Consider the following 16,798-nt stretch of genomic DNA (forward strand, 5'->3'; position numbering starts at 1 on the left):
CTGTGCCTAGCATCCAGGAGCACTTCTGTTGTCTTTTGTACGTGTTTTGAGTTTTTATGTGCTTCTGAGTTTTTACGAGTTTTGGAGTTTGTACGTGCTTCGGAGTTTATACGCGTTTTTACGTGTTTTGGAGTTTTTACGTGTTTTGGAGTTTGTACGTGCTTCAGGGTTTGTACGCGCTTCAGAGTTCATACGTGATTTAATTTTTCAGCTTTTTCCTTTTACAAATTTAAAGTGAAACAATACAAAACACTGCAAACCACAACACAATTAAGATAAGATAACCTTTATTAGTCCCACACGTGGGCAATTTGTTAAATATAAATTATAATATGAAAACAAAAAGAAGACCTACGATGTTGGAGAGAGAAATAACATCATGGAAGAGACATAAAGTGAGTAAAAAACGTCCTAAATGCATTTCGAATTTATTTAGAACTACAAATTAAATTTCTTTTAGCAGTTATTGTTTTTTAATGTCACAATTCCAACCCTGCTCCTTTATCCAGACCTGGACCGGCAAAAGTGACCCGAAATTGGCGCTCTGGTGGAGTTACTTTGTGTGTGAGAGTGCGTGTTTATAAGTAGTTTTAAACCTTGTGATCCACAAAACAGCATAACAGTAAAAGAAGAATTGACTGCGTTACAGTCAGTGCAGGAGTAGCGGCTTCGCTCATGCGCAATTCATTTGCCGTTTGGACGCACAGGTGTGAACGTCTCCTGTAGTGATGGGATTTCCTGCTCTTTTTAGAGAACCGGCTCTTTCGGCTCCGAACCGGCTCTTCAGGTTGTTTTGTTGCTTTAATTAATTTATTATTACGATAATATAAAATTATGCACAAAAGGAATTACTAATGTAAAAAAAAAAAAAGGTTTTATTTATATATGTTTATATATAAATATATGCGGTGGCCCCTAGAGACAAAGCACGCGCAAACTCCAAAACACATTTCTAGCATGAACTGAACTTCCAAAACAGAGCTACCTAGATCACTTAAATTACACAATTGAAAGCATCAAAGCATATGTGTATTGTTTGTGTATTTATACACAAGCATTAATATATAGTCAAATAATTAAAAGTTCATTTACCTGTTACTACCACACACTAAATCCGGTCGTTGGTACTTGCTGGCTTGTGTAGCCACTAGGTAACAAAAGCTCAGTGTACGTAGAGTTTGTACGTGTTTTGGAGTTTGTACGTGTTTTGTCTGTAGGGGCCACCGTAAATTTACTTTTACTTTTATTTATTCACTCCACATAAAATGTAATAAATAAATCATATAATACAAAAATCAACTATTCACATTTCAACTATTTAAATTTTCAGCTTTTTCCTTTTAAATAAATTTAAAGTGCAACAACACAAAACACTGCAAACCACAACACAATTAAATATAAATTATAATATGAAAACAAAAAGAACATGCATATTCTCTGTCATATGGACCTGCATGAATAAACTTTCTGAATCCTTTATCATCTGCAACTGAAAATAGTTGTGGATGATTTTCTAATGTGGCGCTGTTGTCCCTGGCTCTTTCTCTCTCTCTTCCTCCCACTCTGTTCCTGTGCTACTGAGTGTAACTACCGCCCCTCCCCCCTCTTCCCACCGTAAAGCACAAGGCTCGCTTCTGCTGAGCGAAGTGGAAAACCTCACGGCTCGCGATAAGGAGCCGGCTCGCGTCGTTCACGTCAAGGAGCCGGCTCGCGTCGTTCACGTCAAAGATCCGGCTCTAAGAGCCATTTCGTTCACGACCGACCCATCACTAGCCTCCTGCCCTGATAGCAGCTGGGGGAGGGCTATCCTCCGCCTGTGAGTGCTTTAGCACGGGTGAGGTGCCCAAGGCAGCATCGCTGCTTGTTGAGAGTAAGAGCGATACACGTTTTCACGTCAAAAGGTGGTCATAAATAAGTCTCCAATAATACCAGAAAAAGTCGCCAGATTTGTCGCTAGTTGCTTTTTAGAAAAAAAAGTCGCTAAGGGGGTCTGAAAACTCTCTAAATATAGCGACAAAGTCGCTAAATTGGCAACACTGAGTGTAACTACCGCCCCTCCCCCCTCTTCCCAGCGTAAAGCACAAGGCTCGCATGCGGAGTGAAGCGGAAAAAAAGTGCAAGAGAGAGAGAGAGGGTGAGAGAAAGAGAAAAAAACCCCATGGCTCGCGATAAGGAGCCGGCTCGCGTCGTTCACGTCAAAGACCCGGCTCTAAGAGCCCTTTCGTTCGAGACCGACCCATCACTAGAAGGGAGTCACCAGGCTGAAGAAGGAGTCCTATCGGGCTTGGTTAGCCTGTGGGAAGGAATACTTCGAGGACCTCCTTAATCCCACTGACATGTCTTCCAAGGAGGAAGCAGAGTCTGGGGATGAGGGGGATGACCCGCCAATTTCTGGGGGCAAGGTCACTGAGGCACTTAAACAACTCCTTGGTGGCAGAGCCCCTGGTGTGGATGAGGTGCCTATTTCCGAATGAGGGTCATAGTTATGGGTGTTTTTGTGCTGTTTTTTTTATTGGACGTGATGGTTATCAAAACCAAACATGACAAATTTGGCAAGCGCAGGAGACACGACATGGAGGAGATTTGTCAATCAGGCTGCAGAATGCAATGCACATTGTTGACAGTTGAACTGTGCCATAAAAAAATCAGCGAAAAAGCGAGGCAGTGACGGATGAACAGCGGGACCACTGTGTGCTGTTTATTAATAAACAATAACATATATTTCGATATGACGACATGCATAAGAGCAGAAAGGTATTTGTACATAAGTGGGAAAAGCGGTGGCTTGCTAGCTTTTGTGCGGCTTCCCCGGTCAGTCAAAAATTTCAAAAAGAGAAATGAATGAACTTAAAAGGTTGCCAGCTTCACATATCTGAAGTTGCAGTGACGTGCCCATGAGCTCCGCTGACAGCCAGCTGTGCCAGAGTGACCGAGCCCCAGGCCAAGAGGCCGAGGGCACCCCACCCCCGAAGGGGCCCGAGCAAGCCCCAGGCTCCAGGCCCTTACAAGCAACCACCAGGAGTGAGCCGGTGTGTACCTGGACGCCCATCCCCGGACACAAAGAACCACCAACGCACTGATGTCTGAGGGCGTCTGCCACTGGCAGGGGGAGTGGTGGGGGGAGATAGGCCTCCATACCTTGGAGGGCCTGAGATGTCCCCAGAGAGGTGGCGTCTGATACCGAACCTGACATATAGACACAAACAAACAGGCACACACAGACACAAACATCCATTCCCACCCTCATGCTCTCATATGTAATTACTCAGCACTCACCCAACGTAGAGGCAGACATAAATAGAAACTGTATACACAATCACACTCCCCAAGCGTACTCTATACCCCAGGTCTAGGTACCCTTGCCCATGGAGGGGTGGAGGCACCACACTGTATATAAATGCCTCTGTTTTGCACATGTCTCAACCAACTCTGTATATTTTTATATATTTTATTTTATTGTTTACGCTATTTAATTTGTAAAATATGTACACACACGTGTAGAAACACATATTTAGTATACACATCCAGTAATGCATATACTATTATATATAGTGTACATATATTCATTAGTCTCAGATTTAGATGCTAATGTGAGACAAAAGAATCTGCTGTGATGCAAATGACAGTCTGCTTTGTCTTACGTGTCTGTAAAAATTGAGTTTGGTCTTCACATTACTGCAGCGATTTACCAGAGATGTGCAGAGCACTGGAGGAGATTTGTTCACAGCAGGCAATTTAAAATTATGCAATCCATACATTATTAGTAAAACTCCTGTTACGACATATTTTTAAATATAATACAAATTGCGTTATTAAAGGATTTAGCAAAGTATACCGTAGCAAACCTTTTGAGGAATGTACCTAGGACTAGAAGACAGACGTAAATTAAAATTCTCATAAAAATTTCAAACAAAGTAACCAACTAAAACATGTTTTGTACTGAGACCTAGTGTAACTCAAATTGGTTTTAATCTGATTTAGCTTAATAAAAGCTCTCACCACCTGCAACAGCCATAGGCAGTATGCAACATATATGCAGGGTGATAAACACTCCAAAAATGCTGTCCTTTTTTGTGAATAGTTGTTGTTGTTGTTGTTCAGTACAACAAAATTGTGGGCAGTCCACACCAACTGTGCATCGTGTAAACATATAACTTGTTGGTCAGCAAGAATAAATAACAGACAAGAGGACTGTATATGACAAGAGGAATATATACAAACTAGAGAAATATATGCCAAACAGGAAGAAGGCACACAATAGAAGACAGTGTACAAGGTTCATGGAGATGGGAGTGGCACGGGAAAGCCTGAGCTAAAGGTTTGAGTTATTACAAGAATTTATCAACTCACCAGCAGGTGGAAGCAGAGTGTCTGTCATCACTTGATCAACATGCTGGGGCTGCAATGCTGCATTTATTCTACATTGACTTAAACTAATCATAATGAAACAAAGTGCTATAAAGAAATTATTATTTAATTTAAAAATAAAAACTGCATCGAACTGCTGGGCTAATACTTCTGACAAAGTACTATTCAGGTTTCAGAGCTCATCACAGCACAGAAACAGCTTTTGTGAAGGTTACAAATGATCTTCTTCTGGCCTTTGACAGTGGAGTCATCTCTATGCTTGTCCTGCTAAACCTCAATGCATGAAGTCAGATAAAACACACCAATTAGTTAAACTGCAGGAATATCTTAATAAAGACCTGGAAGGCCTCTAATTTTTGCTTCTAAATTCAGATAAAACTGAAAATCTTAGAAATATGATATCTAACAGGATTCTTACTCTGCATTACCTTGGCCTCCAGTAACACTGTGAGAACACCTTTCATTTAGGACCAGGATATGTCCTTCAATGCATATACAAGACTATTTTATTCCATTTGCGTTGTATCTCTAAAATTACGTAGAAATATCCTGTCTCAGACTATTGCTGAAAAACTAGTTCATGCATTTATCCGGTCGTTAAGTCTGACGTCACTAGCCGTGTCTGGGCCTAAACTCCGCTGCAGGTCCATATATCAAACGATCCCTATGGCATTACTGAGAGTTGAAAAACTGTCTAAAGTCTTTCATCTTTAATAAAATGATCAGCGTTCTGCTCTACCAGGTGTAACAATTGAGTTTATCATCCAGGCATCCATGAAAACGGAATTTGTGATATTTAACGGAGTTAGAAGTTAGCAGGAAGTTAGCTCGCTAGCTTCTATCTAAATACAATATAGCATGTCCTGACTGCGGGGTTTTGGAAACAAATTAAAACGTACAGCTCTGCTATCACTTCCAACATAAATGAAGACAGAAAACTAAACAGCAGTGACGTTTGTAGGGTTACTGAAGTTTGGCTAGCTGGTATATAATGATGTGCTACGTGACCGCTAGCGACACAGCTATGTTAGCATAATATAAACAAGCTAACTTTTTTTCCACTCGATAAAAGTTACCGTGAGTGTTCTCGGTGGTCAGGAACAAATGTAATCGCATGGCAGGATGCTGTAAAAGGACCAAACTTCAGCCAGGAGAACAACTGAGATAATCCATCCACAATACGAGGTTAGTCATTCATATACTGCTGCATGGGCTGGGCTGTAGTTACATCCTAAGGTTTTAAAAACTGATCTTAAATAAATGATTAGCGGTAATAAAAGCCGAGGGAGGTCAACAGTGATCACTGACTGTTTTAGGAGCTTTTTGAGATTAAATAGAAGAAAATACAAAACATTAAACATGTTAACAACACAAAAGCCATAAACGCAGACTACTTTAGGCCCGGAAGTAGGATTCGTCACGTCATCACTTAACGACCGGATTGTTTCTAGGCTAGACTGCACTGTAATGTTTTGTTCATTTAACAACCCGCAACACACAAAAAATGCATGAAAAATTCAGCAGCAGTTTGTGTGATCCAAACGAGGTGTGAATCCACTGAGAGGCATCTTTTTCTGGCAGTTTGCATAAATAGTATATGCATATGCTTCACGTGTGATATAAAAATAGTTTTATGAGAATTTCCATTGTAGCAGTGTGGTTTTCTTCTGTAATTGATCGTGCCTGCTCGAATCATTCATGTTTCGTCCTGCACATTGTGGTATTTGCTCACAATGATGTGGTTTAAAAGCTTCTACTTTAAAAAGAAGTATTTAGCATTTCGTTTTAAAAGTTGTAGTTGTATATTTTAAAGTTTATCGTAACAAAATGAGTCCACATTCAGGAAGGAAGGTCTAAAAACTATCGACAGCTTCAGCTAAAAATAGTCTGCGGCAGCTTGTTTTGAACTAGTTACACGTCCTGTTGATGCCCAAATGCATATGCATTCTGAGTAAACAGGGTTGGTAGGGCGTTGAAAGCAGAAAAGTAGCCAGCCATAGTTTGCATCTTGCATGTGGCTTACATGTGGCTTTGCTTGTTCTTTCACAAGCACTGATACTGGGACATACCACAATACTGGAAAGTGAAAAAGTACAAGACTTTTGCTGATTCAGTCAAACTATTTTTAGATAGTTGCCTCGTCACTGCTGTTAGCTTGTAAAGGTCAGTGTTTCCACCTATAAACATACATAAGGTCTGAGAAGTTTTGGAGAATCTTGATTAAGCAATGAAAAAACAAACAAACAAAAAGAAAACACATGGAACAATAAGTGAATAAGCCCCAGGATTTAGTGATTTCCTTTATCTGTGCAAGAAGCTCCGCACTTTCCCCTGTAAGAGTGTTAGCATGTGTATGTGCCCATTTCTACCCCCCGGTTTAGCATGTGAATAAGGGTGTTACATATCAATATACTAAAATATATTTTTACTTTATTTTCTTTTTTCATTTTTATTATGTCCTCGTTAAACACTTTGGTCAGCACTTGCTGTTTTTAAATTGCTATATAAATAAGTGTGTTGGCAGGATGACTGACTTACAAAATGATCAGTTCTTGACATGTCTCTTCATCTCCATGTCTCTAGTCATTTGTGGTTTCCCTTCATGTCCTATCCACAGCTCAGACACAACCAGTAGTCTCAGTTATGCAGAGCACATCATATATGAAGCTGTAATTCACCACAGGGTTGATAAGAACTTTCTAATCTACAATAAAATCTCTTTATATAATTTAAATAATGAATGAACAACCATTTTGGGTTCTGTGGGTTGTGTATTGGGTTATGTGTGGGCTTGTTCCAGTGCAGGATGCTTGAGTTTGAAGGCCAGATCAACACCTTGCACTTTGTATTCTGTTTCCTGAACTGTTTTTGTCGCATAGTGGGACTTCTCTTAGAAATGAGATCTAAATCTAAATATCAGGAAGTAGGAACACGAGAATCTGGAGGAGCACCAAGGACTCTGAGAAGAGCTCGAGAAGATGTGGAGGGAGAAGGTAACAGTGGTCCCAGTGGTAATTGGAGCACTAGGTGCAGTGACTCCCAAGCTAGGCCAGTGGCTCCAGCAGATCCCAGCAACAACACTGTAGATCTTTGTCCAGAAGAGCGCAGTACTAGGAACAGCTAAGATACTGCGCAGGACCCTCAAGTTCCCAGGCCTCTGGTAGAGGACCCGAGCTTGAAGGGCAAACCGCCTGAAGGGGCAACAGGGGATTTTTTGCTGCACGCTGGTTCACAGCATGCAGTGAACCAGCGTGCTTCTGTTTTGATGACTTTTGAATTTTTCCTTCATCGTGTCACACCTCTGTGACGGGTTTCACCTTCCCTGTCCTTTGAATGTAAAGTGAATGATTTATATGATTTTGTATTTAATCAGCATGTCAACAGTCTGCAAATTATAAAAAAACAAGGTAACAGCTTACAAAAAATTAAATAAGAACAATTTTCATTCATCTTATAGACAAAATTACATACGTTACAACAGAGATCTTGAAAATACTGAAAGTATGATAGAAATAAAAGACTGCAGGTGACTTCAAGTCCTTATTTGCAAATGAACCGACTCAAGAACTACTTTGATAGTAAATTAAACCTAATAGCAAAAGCACAAAACAGACAGACAAACAGGCAGACAGGACACCACAATAAAGACTTTTGTTCAGTATTTTTCAGGTCATTGCATGTTTGATTATGAGTAGGTGTCTGCTCAGCTCTGATATACAGAAAACTAATTCAGTGCATCACCACTGGCAGCACAGTATCAGTGAAGCCAGTGAAGGTGTAGTTGTAGCAACCAAAACTACTCTGTTGGCTTGTGCAACAAAAATACTTGGTTATGGTTAAAAAATGATCTAAGTTTGTCTACTCAGATATGAAACTAATTATGTAACATGGAATTAACATTTTGTGTGCAGGGAGATAAAGTGTGTGGAAATGCGACTGGGGCTGGTTTCACTTAATGTCATGTAAAATGTGACTTATTATTTAGGGTACAATAACTTGAAAAAGAAATAACTTAATAGCAGATAATTAAAAAAGAAAAAGATGAATGGATGGATTTGTAGCACACTAAGCTGCACACAGCACACACTTCCTGCAGTCAGCTTTAATCAAAACAATGAGTGTACGTCTGTGGTGGCCTCTTTTCATATTTTCCCTCATTATTTCTCACCTCACAGAGAATTACTCAATAAACATCTTTTACTGTAAGTACTTGCCTACAATATCATGTCATGACAAAGGAAAAAAACCCTGTTTGTTGGTCATTCATGTTTCAAAGTGTCAGGTTAATTTTTGGCACTTACATTTTTTTCAAACGGTTGGTAAAACTTTCAGTTTTTAAACTCTATTTTTTGTGTAAACAGAAAATAGAGTTCAGAATAAAGTTTACGTTACGTTGTATTATCACTCTGTAAAAGTAGAGCTAACAGGTGATCCATGTCAGGTTTGTCTATCATCATTTATTTTTTAACAGGCTGACCTAAATGAACTTCACAATTTTTTTTAACATTTACATTTACAAAACAATTAAATGTAACAATTTGAAGCTCAAAGGTCGATAAAGACTAGCAGATCAAGTAGAGTATAATAAAAATTATGGAATTACATTACAATTCTCAAAAAAGCAAAAGTGTAACACGACATAACTTATGTTAGCGAAAGCAGAGTGCTTTTTTGTTCTGTCATCAGCTTGCAATAATGTGTTTGCCTCTAAATATGTAAATGGTTTGCAAATTTTTACAGGAAGTGCATTTTGTGCTTCAGCCAATCACTGTGATTTCCACTTTGTAAACCTTAATCAGCTCATGACTAAATCTTCCTTTGAGTGTAAAGATATTAGTTATGAAAGAGAAGGCTGAGGTACCACAATGGTTGGAAGACTGGTTTCTTTGATGCTTCTAAGTACATTGTGTGAGTTTATCATTGTAAACAATGTAAAACATGAGGTTTTTCTAATATTTGGCATAACATGATGAATATACTTTTGAGTGCTTTTTTCTGTTTTGTTCTAACTGTTACTGTTTGTCTCTTTGCTTCAGCTTTGACTGAAACGAATGAGGTTCCTCAGCAGATCTCTTTAACTGTGGCTAAACCCGGAGATAATGTGACTCTGATATGTGCGCTCTCTGGAAGTGATCCAGGGTTGTTTTACTGGTATAAGCTGAATTTTGGATATATGGTTCAAACAGTTGCTGAAGGAAGTTTTGACAAAATATTATTTCAAAAGAACAACTCAAGATTCAGTGCCACAAAAGTGGGTAATGTGCATTCTCTTATCATAAGAAATGTAAGCAAAAAAGATGAAGCAACGTACTTCTGTCAAGCAGGATCATCATTCAGTATGAGATTTAAAAATGGCACAATTGTGGCAGTGAATGGTAAAGTATGTTAATTTGATTGTTTATATCATATCTGCGGCTAAAGCCAAACAATTCTAGTTAATGCTATTTTATGTCTCTCTGTGACTCCCACAGATCCTAAAACGCAAAATACATTTGTCACCATGAAGAAAAGTCGAGAAGTGGAGCCAGTCCATCTGGGTAATGCAGTCACTCTGCAGTGTTCGCTCCTCTCCAAGAACAAAACTGAGACAGATCAGTGTCCATATGGTGAAACATCTGATAGTGGGACCTACTACTGTACTGTGGTAACATGTGGACAGATCCTGTTTGGGGAAGGAGCTAAAGTGGAGACCAGTATGTTTGTAAAGTCTTATTTACGTCTTTAGTTATTTTGCTTGTTATTGCTGTCTTGGTTTCCATGAATATATACTAGAGGGCTTCGCATGGTAGTTTTGAGCCCTCTAAAATTGATGTGAGTTAGATAATTAGGTGATCATTGTGTGGATATGCAATATGATGTATCATTAGCTGCTGACAGCTCAAAATACTTAATATAAACATTATAATGTTCTTACGTCTCACAGTCCACAGTGGTTGGAAATCTATAAATCAGATTTGCAGTTTAAAGCTTACAAGAATTATTGCAGGTTCCTTTTGGCTGCCTTTGCTACTTGTGCTTTTTCTTCTTCGTCTTGGCATAAAAATCACAAATGTATGAACTAATGTTTATGAAGATTTATTACTGAGACACTGTACATCTTGGAAATTGAGTCAAAAAGTGGTTGGAATCCTGAATGTTTTTTGTTTTTAGCTTTTCCTGAGTTTCTACTTCTGAAACTCAAAATTCATGCAGTGAATGAAAACTATTTAAATGAAACTTTAATACTGTGACCTCACTCACAGTGAGATATGTACATTATTTTTTTTTTTTTTTGTTATTCTCTTTTTATTAAACAACCTATATAAACACAAATAATCCAAAATAAACATATAATCAAGAACAGACGTAAATAATAATAAAAAAAAAATAAAAAATAAAAATAAGAAAAACAGACGGGTGTACCCTCTAGTGTGTATGTACTCGCACACACATATTCACTCACACACCCATATTCTTAAGCATACATACACATACCTACTTACATATGTGTTCACTTGTAGTCTCATACATACTAACATATACATATAAACCCATAACGATTCAGAAATGTGGCATATATAGTTACAGAGATTCAAACAAGATTGGGTCTCCTTAACCGGATGTAGTGTTTCCATTTACCCCAAATTTCACTAAATATATCAAACTGGAGTCTTTTAATGAAGGTAATTCTTTCCATTTTAAACATCCCATGTACAGTCTCATGCCAATCACCCAGTGATGGAATTTTCACACTAAGCCATTTCTTGGTAATAATTTTACGGGCAGCCAAACTCAGGATACCATACAACTGCTTAGACATTTTATCTACATTTACTGAGTATAAATATCCAAACAAAAGTTCGTCCCAATTAAAGGGAAGCTGCATACCAAAAATAATCTGCAACTCAGAGTGGATCAATACCCAAAAAATGTTGATCCTTGGGCAAGACCAGAACAGATGAAAATGTTTTACTCCTTGGGCCCCACAATTTCTCCAGCAATTAGAGTGATTAAAATAATGTTTACTTTGTGCAGGGGTAATAAAAAACCTACAGATACTCTTCCAACCGTAACATCTCCATGTATTAGAACTAGAAATTCTCCACTGAAAAGCGCACTGCTCATACCAAATGTTATCTGATATTGCTATATTTGTTTCATTTTCCCATTTTTTTTTGATGTAGGTAGTATTCCACTTCTTAACCTCTTGTATACCCTTGTACAATCTTGAAATCACCTTAAGGCCTGTGTCAGCCTGATAAGCCTTGACAAATATACTCAGAACAGGTAAAGAAAAAAGATCTGTTCTCTTAGGTATAAAATTATATAGATGATGCCTAATTTGTAAGAACCTAAAAAAGTCCGTTTTACTTAACTGGTATTGATCTTTTATTGATTGGAAGTCCCTAAGAATTCCCTTATCGTAAAACATACAATATGCCGTTAAACCTTGTCCAGACCATGTTTTATATCTTACGTCTAATTCATTAGGTAAAAAATCACTGTCAAAAGCGCACCATCTTAAAATCCTAACCTCTTCAATCCAATCATTCTTATTAAGAAATTGTAACCAGAGTTTTAAAGGTAGGTTAATCCATTGGTTTCCTTGATGAATTTGTTTTTTAATAAGTGTCACATCCCCTAGAATTGCCTGAATTGGAGAATCTTTTAAGGTCACTGTTTCTAGTTCTTTCCATCTCGCTTGATAATCTACATTACACCAACACACTAATATCCTCAATTGAGCAGAAATATAATAGTCTTTCAAACATGGGAACCCCAACCCTCCTTTGTCTTTAGCCAACTGAATAGTTTGGTACTTAATCCGAGATATGTACATTATTGTGCCATTATATAATTAGAATGTTAACAGTCTGCTGTAATGTTTTCTTATTCCAGAGGAGTTCCTGCTCGTTACTGTGCTTGGAGCACTGCTGGCCTGCTCTGTGTTTGTGAACTTTGCACTGATTCTCACCAAAAAGAAAAAAGAAAGAAAAAAGAAAAAACAACCTCGCGAGCACTGCAAAGGTAAGTTATTCACATCTAATAAAACGTAGTGTGCGTATATATGTATATATATATATATATATATATATATATATATATATATATATATACATATATATACATATATACATATATACCCTGGGCGCGTCCTGGGTGAGGTGTTCCAGGCATGTCCCACCGGGAGGAGGCCCCGGGGCAGACCCAGGACACGCTGGAGAGATTATATCTCTCGGCTGGCCTGGGAACGCCTTGGTATTCTCCCGGACAAGCTGGAGGAGGTGGCTGGGGAGAGGGAGGTCTGGGCCTCTTTGCTTAGGCTGCTACCCCCGCGACCCGGCCTCGGATAAAGCGGATGAAGATGGATGGATATATATATTTACTATTTACTGAACTGTAACCTCAGTTTGTTCTTAGCTGACAGGAGTAGCACCCGTATTAAAACATGTTAAAATATTAAAAGCTAATACTAATATCAATCATTGTTTCTACAAGAGAGTATCTTGTAGGTTTCTTATGACATTTATAATAGTGATGGGTCGTTCGCGAACGAAATGGCTCTTAGAGCCGGCTCTTTGACGTGAACGACGCGAGCCGGCTCCTTATCGCGAGCCGTCACGTGGGTTTTTTTTTTTTTTTTCTTTGACGCGAGCCGGCTCCTTATCGCGAGCCGTCACGTGGGTTTTTTTTTTTCTTTCTCTCAGCCTCTCTCTCGCACTTTTTTTCCGTTTCACTCTGCACACGAGCCTTGTGCTTTACGCTGGGCAGAGGGGGGAGGGGCGGTAGTTACACTCAGTAGCACAGGAACAGAGCCAGAGAGAGAGAAAGAGAGGCAGGGACAACAACATTAGAAAGGTATAGTAATCATCCACAACTATTTTCGGTTGCAGATGATAAAGGATTGAGAAAGTTTATTCATGCAGGTCCATATGACAGAGAATATGCATGTTCTTTTAGTTTTCATATTATAATTTATATTTAATTGTGTTGTGGTTTGCAGTGTTTTGTGTTCTTTTCACTTTAAATTTGTGAAAGGAAAAAGCTGAAAATGTAAATAGTTAAAACTTGAAATGTGAATAGTTGATTTTTGTATTAGATGATTTATTTATTACATTTTATGTGGAGTGAATAAATAAAAGTATATTTACGGTGGCCCCTAGAGACAAAGCACATACAAACTTCAAATCACGTACGAACTCTGAAGCATGTACAAACTCCAAAACACGTACAAACTCCAAAACACGTAAAAACACGTACAAACTCCGAAGCACGTAAAAACTCAGAAGCATATAAAAACTCAGAAGCACATAAAAACTCAAAACACGTACAAAAGAACAACAGAAGTGCTCCAGGATGCTGGGCGCAGTGTTGAGCCTTTGTTATCTTGTGGCTACACAAGCCAGCAAGTACCAATGACTGGATTTGGTGTGTGGTAATAACAGGTAAATGAACTTTTTTTTAAATTATTTGAATATATATATGAGTGCCTGTGTATAAATACACAAACAATACACACATGCTTTCAATTGTGTAATTTAAGTGATCTAGTAGCTCTGCTTTGGAAGTTCAGTTCATGCTAGAAATGTGTTTTGGAGTTTGTACGTGTTTTGTCTCTAGGGGCCACCGCATATATTTATATATAAACATATATAAATAAAACCACTTGTTTTTACATTAGTAATTCCTTTTGTGCATAATTTTATATTATTGTTAATAATAAATTAATTAAAGCAACAAAACAACCTGAAGAGCCGGTTCGGAGCCGAAAGAGCCGGCTCTTTTTAGTGAGCCGAACCGAAAGAGCCGGAAATCCCATCACTAATTTATAACTAGGAGTAGTGATGAAGTTCTTTTCTATCCTGACTGTTATTTGTACAGCTCAGAGCCTTTCATTTAATTTATTATGTTTTTATTTATTATGATATACACTTTTAATTAATTCAGGGCATTTGTTTTTTCTACCCTTTTAGTGCTATTTTTTTTTTAAACTTTAAATAAATAATTCTCAATTGTGGCTCATGAGTTGTCCCATATAATATGTTCAACCTTTAAATTAAGCTCTTAAACAACTCTATTATAACTTTAAAATCATCAAACTGATATTTATTTGAACTTTTGCATAAATATTTTAATATATATATATATATATTATAATTTATGCAAATTTAAATTGTGCTCACCACAGCCATGAAAGTCATGAAACATTCTATTGGTTCTGATAAGAGAAGCCTTTCAGCTCACAGAACATGACCAGAGCAGAAGAAAGACTACAATCACCAGTTGCAGTATGTGACAAAGTTGGAGTCTGCTGAACTAAAAGATATGAATTTAACAACAGCAGTGCACTAACGCAACCTGATGAGCCTACCTGTAGGCAAATGTAAGGGAAAGTCATGACAATAGTAAATCCACTGCGCTGTTCTCTCAGATGAATGAAAAAAAGCTCAATCTGTCTGACGATGTATTTATTGATAATTTGCATCTTTGAATATTTTTTATAATTTATTGTATTTTACTGTATAAATACATTTGCCATTTAAGATGATTGCACACCAGATTGGCAGAGGATAGTTAACTTTTATTTATTAAAGTTCTTCAGTTTTGGAAAAAGGGCCAACGATTATTTTAAAGCAAACAGTCATGTTTAACAAAATTAGTGAATTTTCGACATATTCAGCACTTTCTGTGTGATATTTCTGTTCGGCTCTACTCAATAGAGAGAACTGTCAAACTTCACAACTGCCAGAAATTTGAATTTCAAATTAATTCCTCGTGGTTCATGCAAGTTTTCTGTAAAACAATTTTTTTCCCTAAAACTATTATCAACATTTCCATTACAATAGTGTATATAAGTAAACACAAACAAAAATATTCCTAGTTTACTAGAATTCAAATAGTTACTTAATAGATGAAGTCACAATTGCAGATAATTAAAGAGAAGTTGTTTCAAATGCATTTCATGAACATAAAAATGACTCCACCAGACTTAAGCAGCTGTTCCAGTAGTCAGATTTTAATCGACCAAAGTGATAAAACAGGAGGTTAACGGTTTGAATTTGCAGGTGCTAAAATGTGCTTCTATCATCATGTGAAGCTGAAGCTGCCGTGGGAGTAAATGGAGGCTCTGTACAGCATTACTAAAGCCTTAAACAGTTTATTCTGGATTCTGACCTGACAAGGTAAAAAAAAAAAATCACTGTTAATATCTTTTTTAATGAACAGGAAAAGTAGAAGTCTTTACTGATGTTGAACAGGAAAAATCATCTGGGGATCAAATGAGCAATGAGGTAAACACACACACACACACACCATCTATAGCTATCCAAATATCCATATAATGTCTATCTAATAATGACATATATGACTAGACTTCGATCATAATATTGGATAGGTACTGCACTTGATAGGTGCTCTCATTGACAAATTAAATACTGAATTTTTAAGGTTGAAACACACAGAACGAGTAAGATAAACATTCTGGAAAAGATATAGGAAGCAGTTGGATGTTGTGAAATACAGGAAAGTGCAGACAGCAAAGGTAAAAGAAATAGTTTTGATCTGAAGCTGAGGTGTCAATGACAGTTTAGTAATGAATCACACCTGACATCCCACCAACAAGTCCTTTAAAGTGAACGAGGACATGTTTGGTTAGGTCACACTTTAGTGTAATATGTCTACTTTAGATGTGTGTTTTCATGATCGTAACTAGCAAATATGAAACAGCTGCAGTTACCATTGCACGGAAACATGAAGTCGTCTCAAATAATAATCGTTTGAAGAGAAACAAACAGACAAGGCTATGTGTTGTTCTCTGTGTTGTTTATGTTTACGTGTCCTATGTTTTTAAAAATATTTTCAAATGTTTGTTCATTTCTGTTAATAATTTACAGGAGGGTGAAGAAGCAGGACTAAACTATGTGGCTCTGGATTTCCCCTCAAGAAAATCTTCAAGATGGAAGAGTAAGAAGGAGTCACCAGAGTGCACCATATACTCTGGCATTAGAGAGGGCCAGTAGAAGGCTGTCCCCATGAAGCATGCAGATTCCTCTGGGGTAAAGAAAATGTGTTGCGATCAAAAAGAAAATTACAGTGAGGAGGGATTGTTTTTTTCTTCTGTTTCATTTTTTTTGCTGTGAGAGAGACTCTTTTTATTACCTTTATGATTCTTGTTTTGATGAAGAAGGTGGAGTAGTTAATATATATGCTGTGTATGTTTATTGCAAGGCTACGGAGCCCCGCAAGGGACATGGGAGAAAAAAAATGCAGATAAACTTTTGCGAGATCTTGCAAAAATAGGCAGCATGCTTCAGAGGCTGCTAGCTCGAAGCTGACCGGGTGGTTGAGGCACGATGTGCTGGGAGTGCAGTATTCTCGCTGGCTCTTGTAGGTCTCAACATCCCAGTAAGCTTTGAACTGCTGGGTAACAAACGTCTCCGAAAACATGAGA

General features: G+C 37.8%; 1 protein-coding gene across 1 annotated transcript; it reads left to right on the plus strand.

Moving 5' to 3' along the window:
* The first annotated feature begins 9,233 nt into the window (after positions 1-9,233).
* On the plus strand, positions 9,234-16,367 carry LOC146676769 (uncharacterized). The gene is made up of 7 exons (XM_085383585.1): positions 9,234-9,276; positions 9,405-9,743; positions 9,840-10,061; positions 12,247-12,400; positions 14,575-14,636; positions 15,574-15,638; positions 16,242-16,367. The coding sequence occupies exons 1-7, from the start codon at positions 9,234-9,236 to the stop codon at positions 16,365-16,367; spliced, it is 1,011 nt and encodes a 336-aa protein (XP_085239711.1).
* The last annotated feature ends 431 nt before the right edge of the window (positions 16,368-16,798 follow it).

The sequence above is a fragment of the Rhamphochromis longiceps genome, linkage group LG2, assembly GCF_057381845.1.
Source record: "Rhamphochromis longiceps isolate RC_006_pf linkage group LG2, R_longiceps_female_GT1.1, whole genome shotgun sequence".
NCBI lineage: Eukaryota > Metazoa > Chordata > Actinopteri > Cichliformes > Cichlidae > Rhamphochromis > Rhamphochromis longiceps.

Excerpts from the sequence above, each read along its gene's own strand:
- LOC146676769 (XM_085383585.1), top strand. The coding sequence starts at position 9,234 with ATGGTTGGAAGACTGGTTTCTTTGATGCTTCTAAGTACATTGT. Across the intron at positions 14,637-15,573 it reads GACTACAATCACCAGTTGCA|GAAAAGTAGAAGTCTTTACT; the intron begins GTATGTGACAAA and ends TTTAATGAACAG. Across the intron at positions 15,639-16,241 it reads GGGATCAAATGAGCAATGAG|GAGGGTGAAGAAGCAGGACT; the intron begins GTAAACACACAC and ends AATAATTTACAG.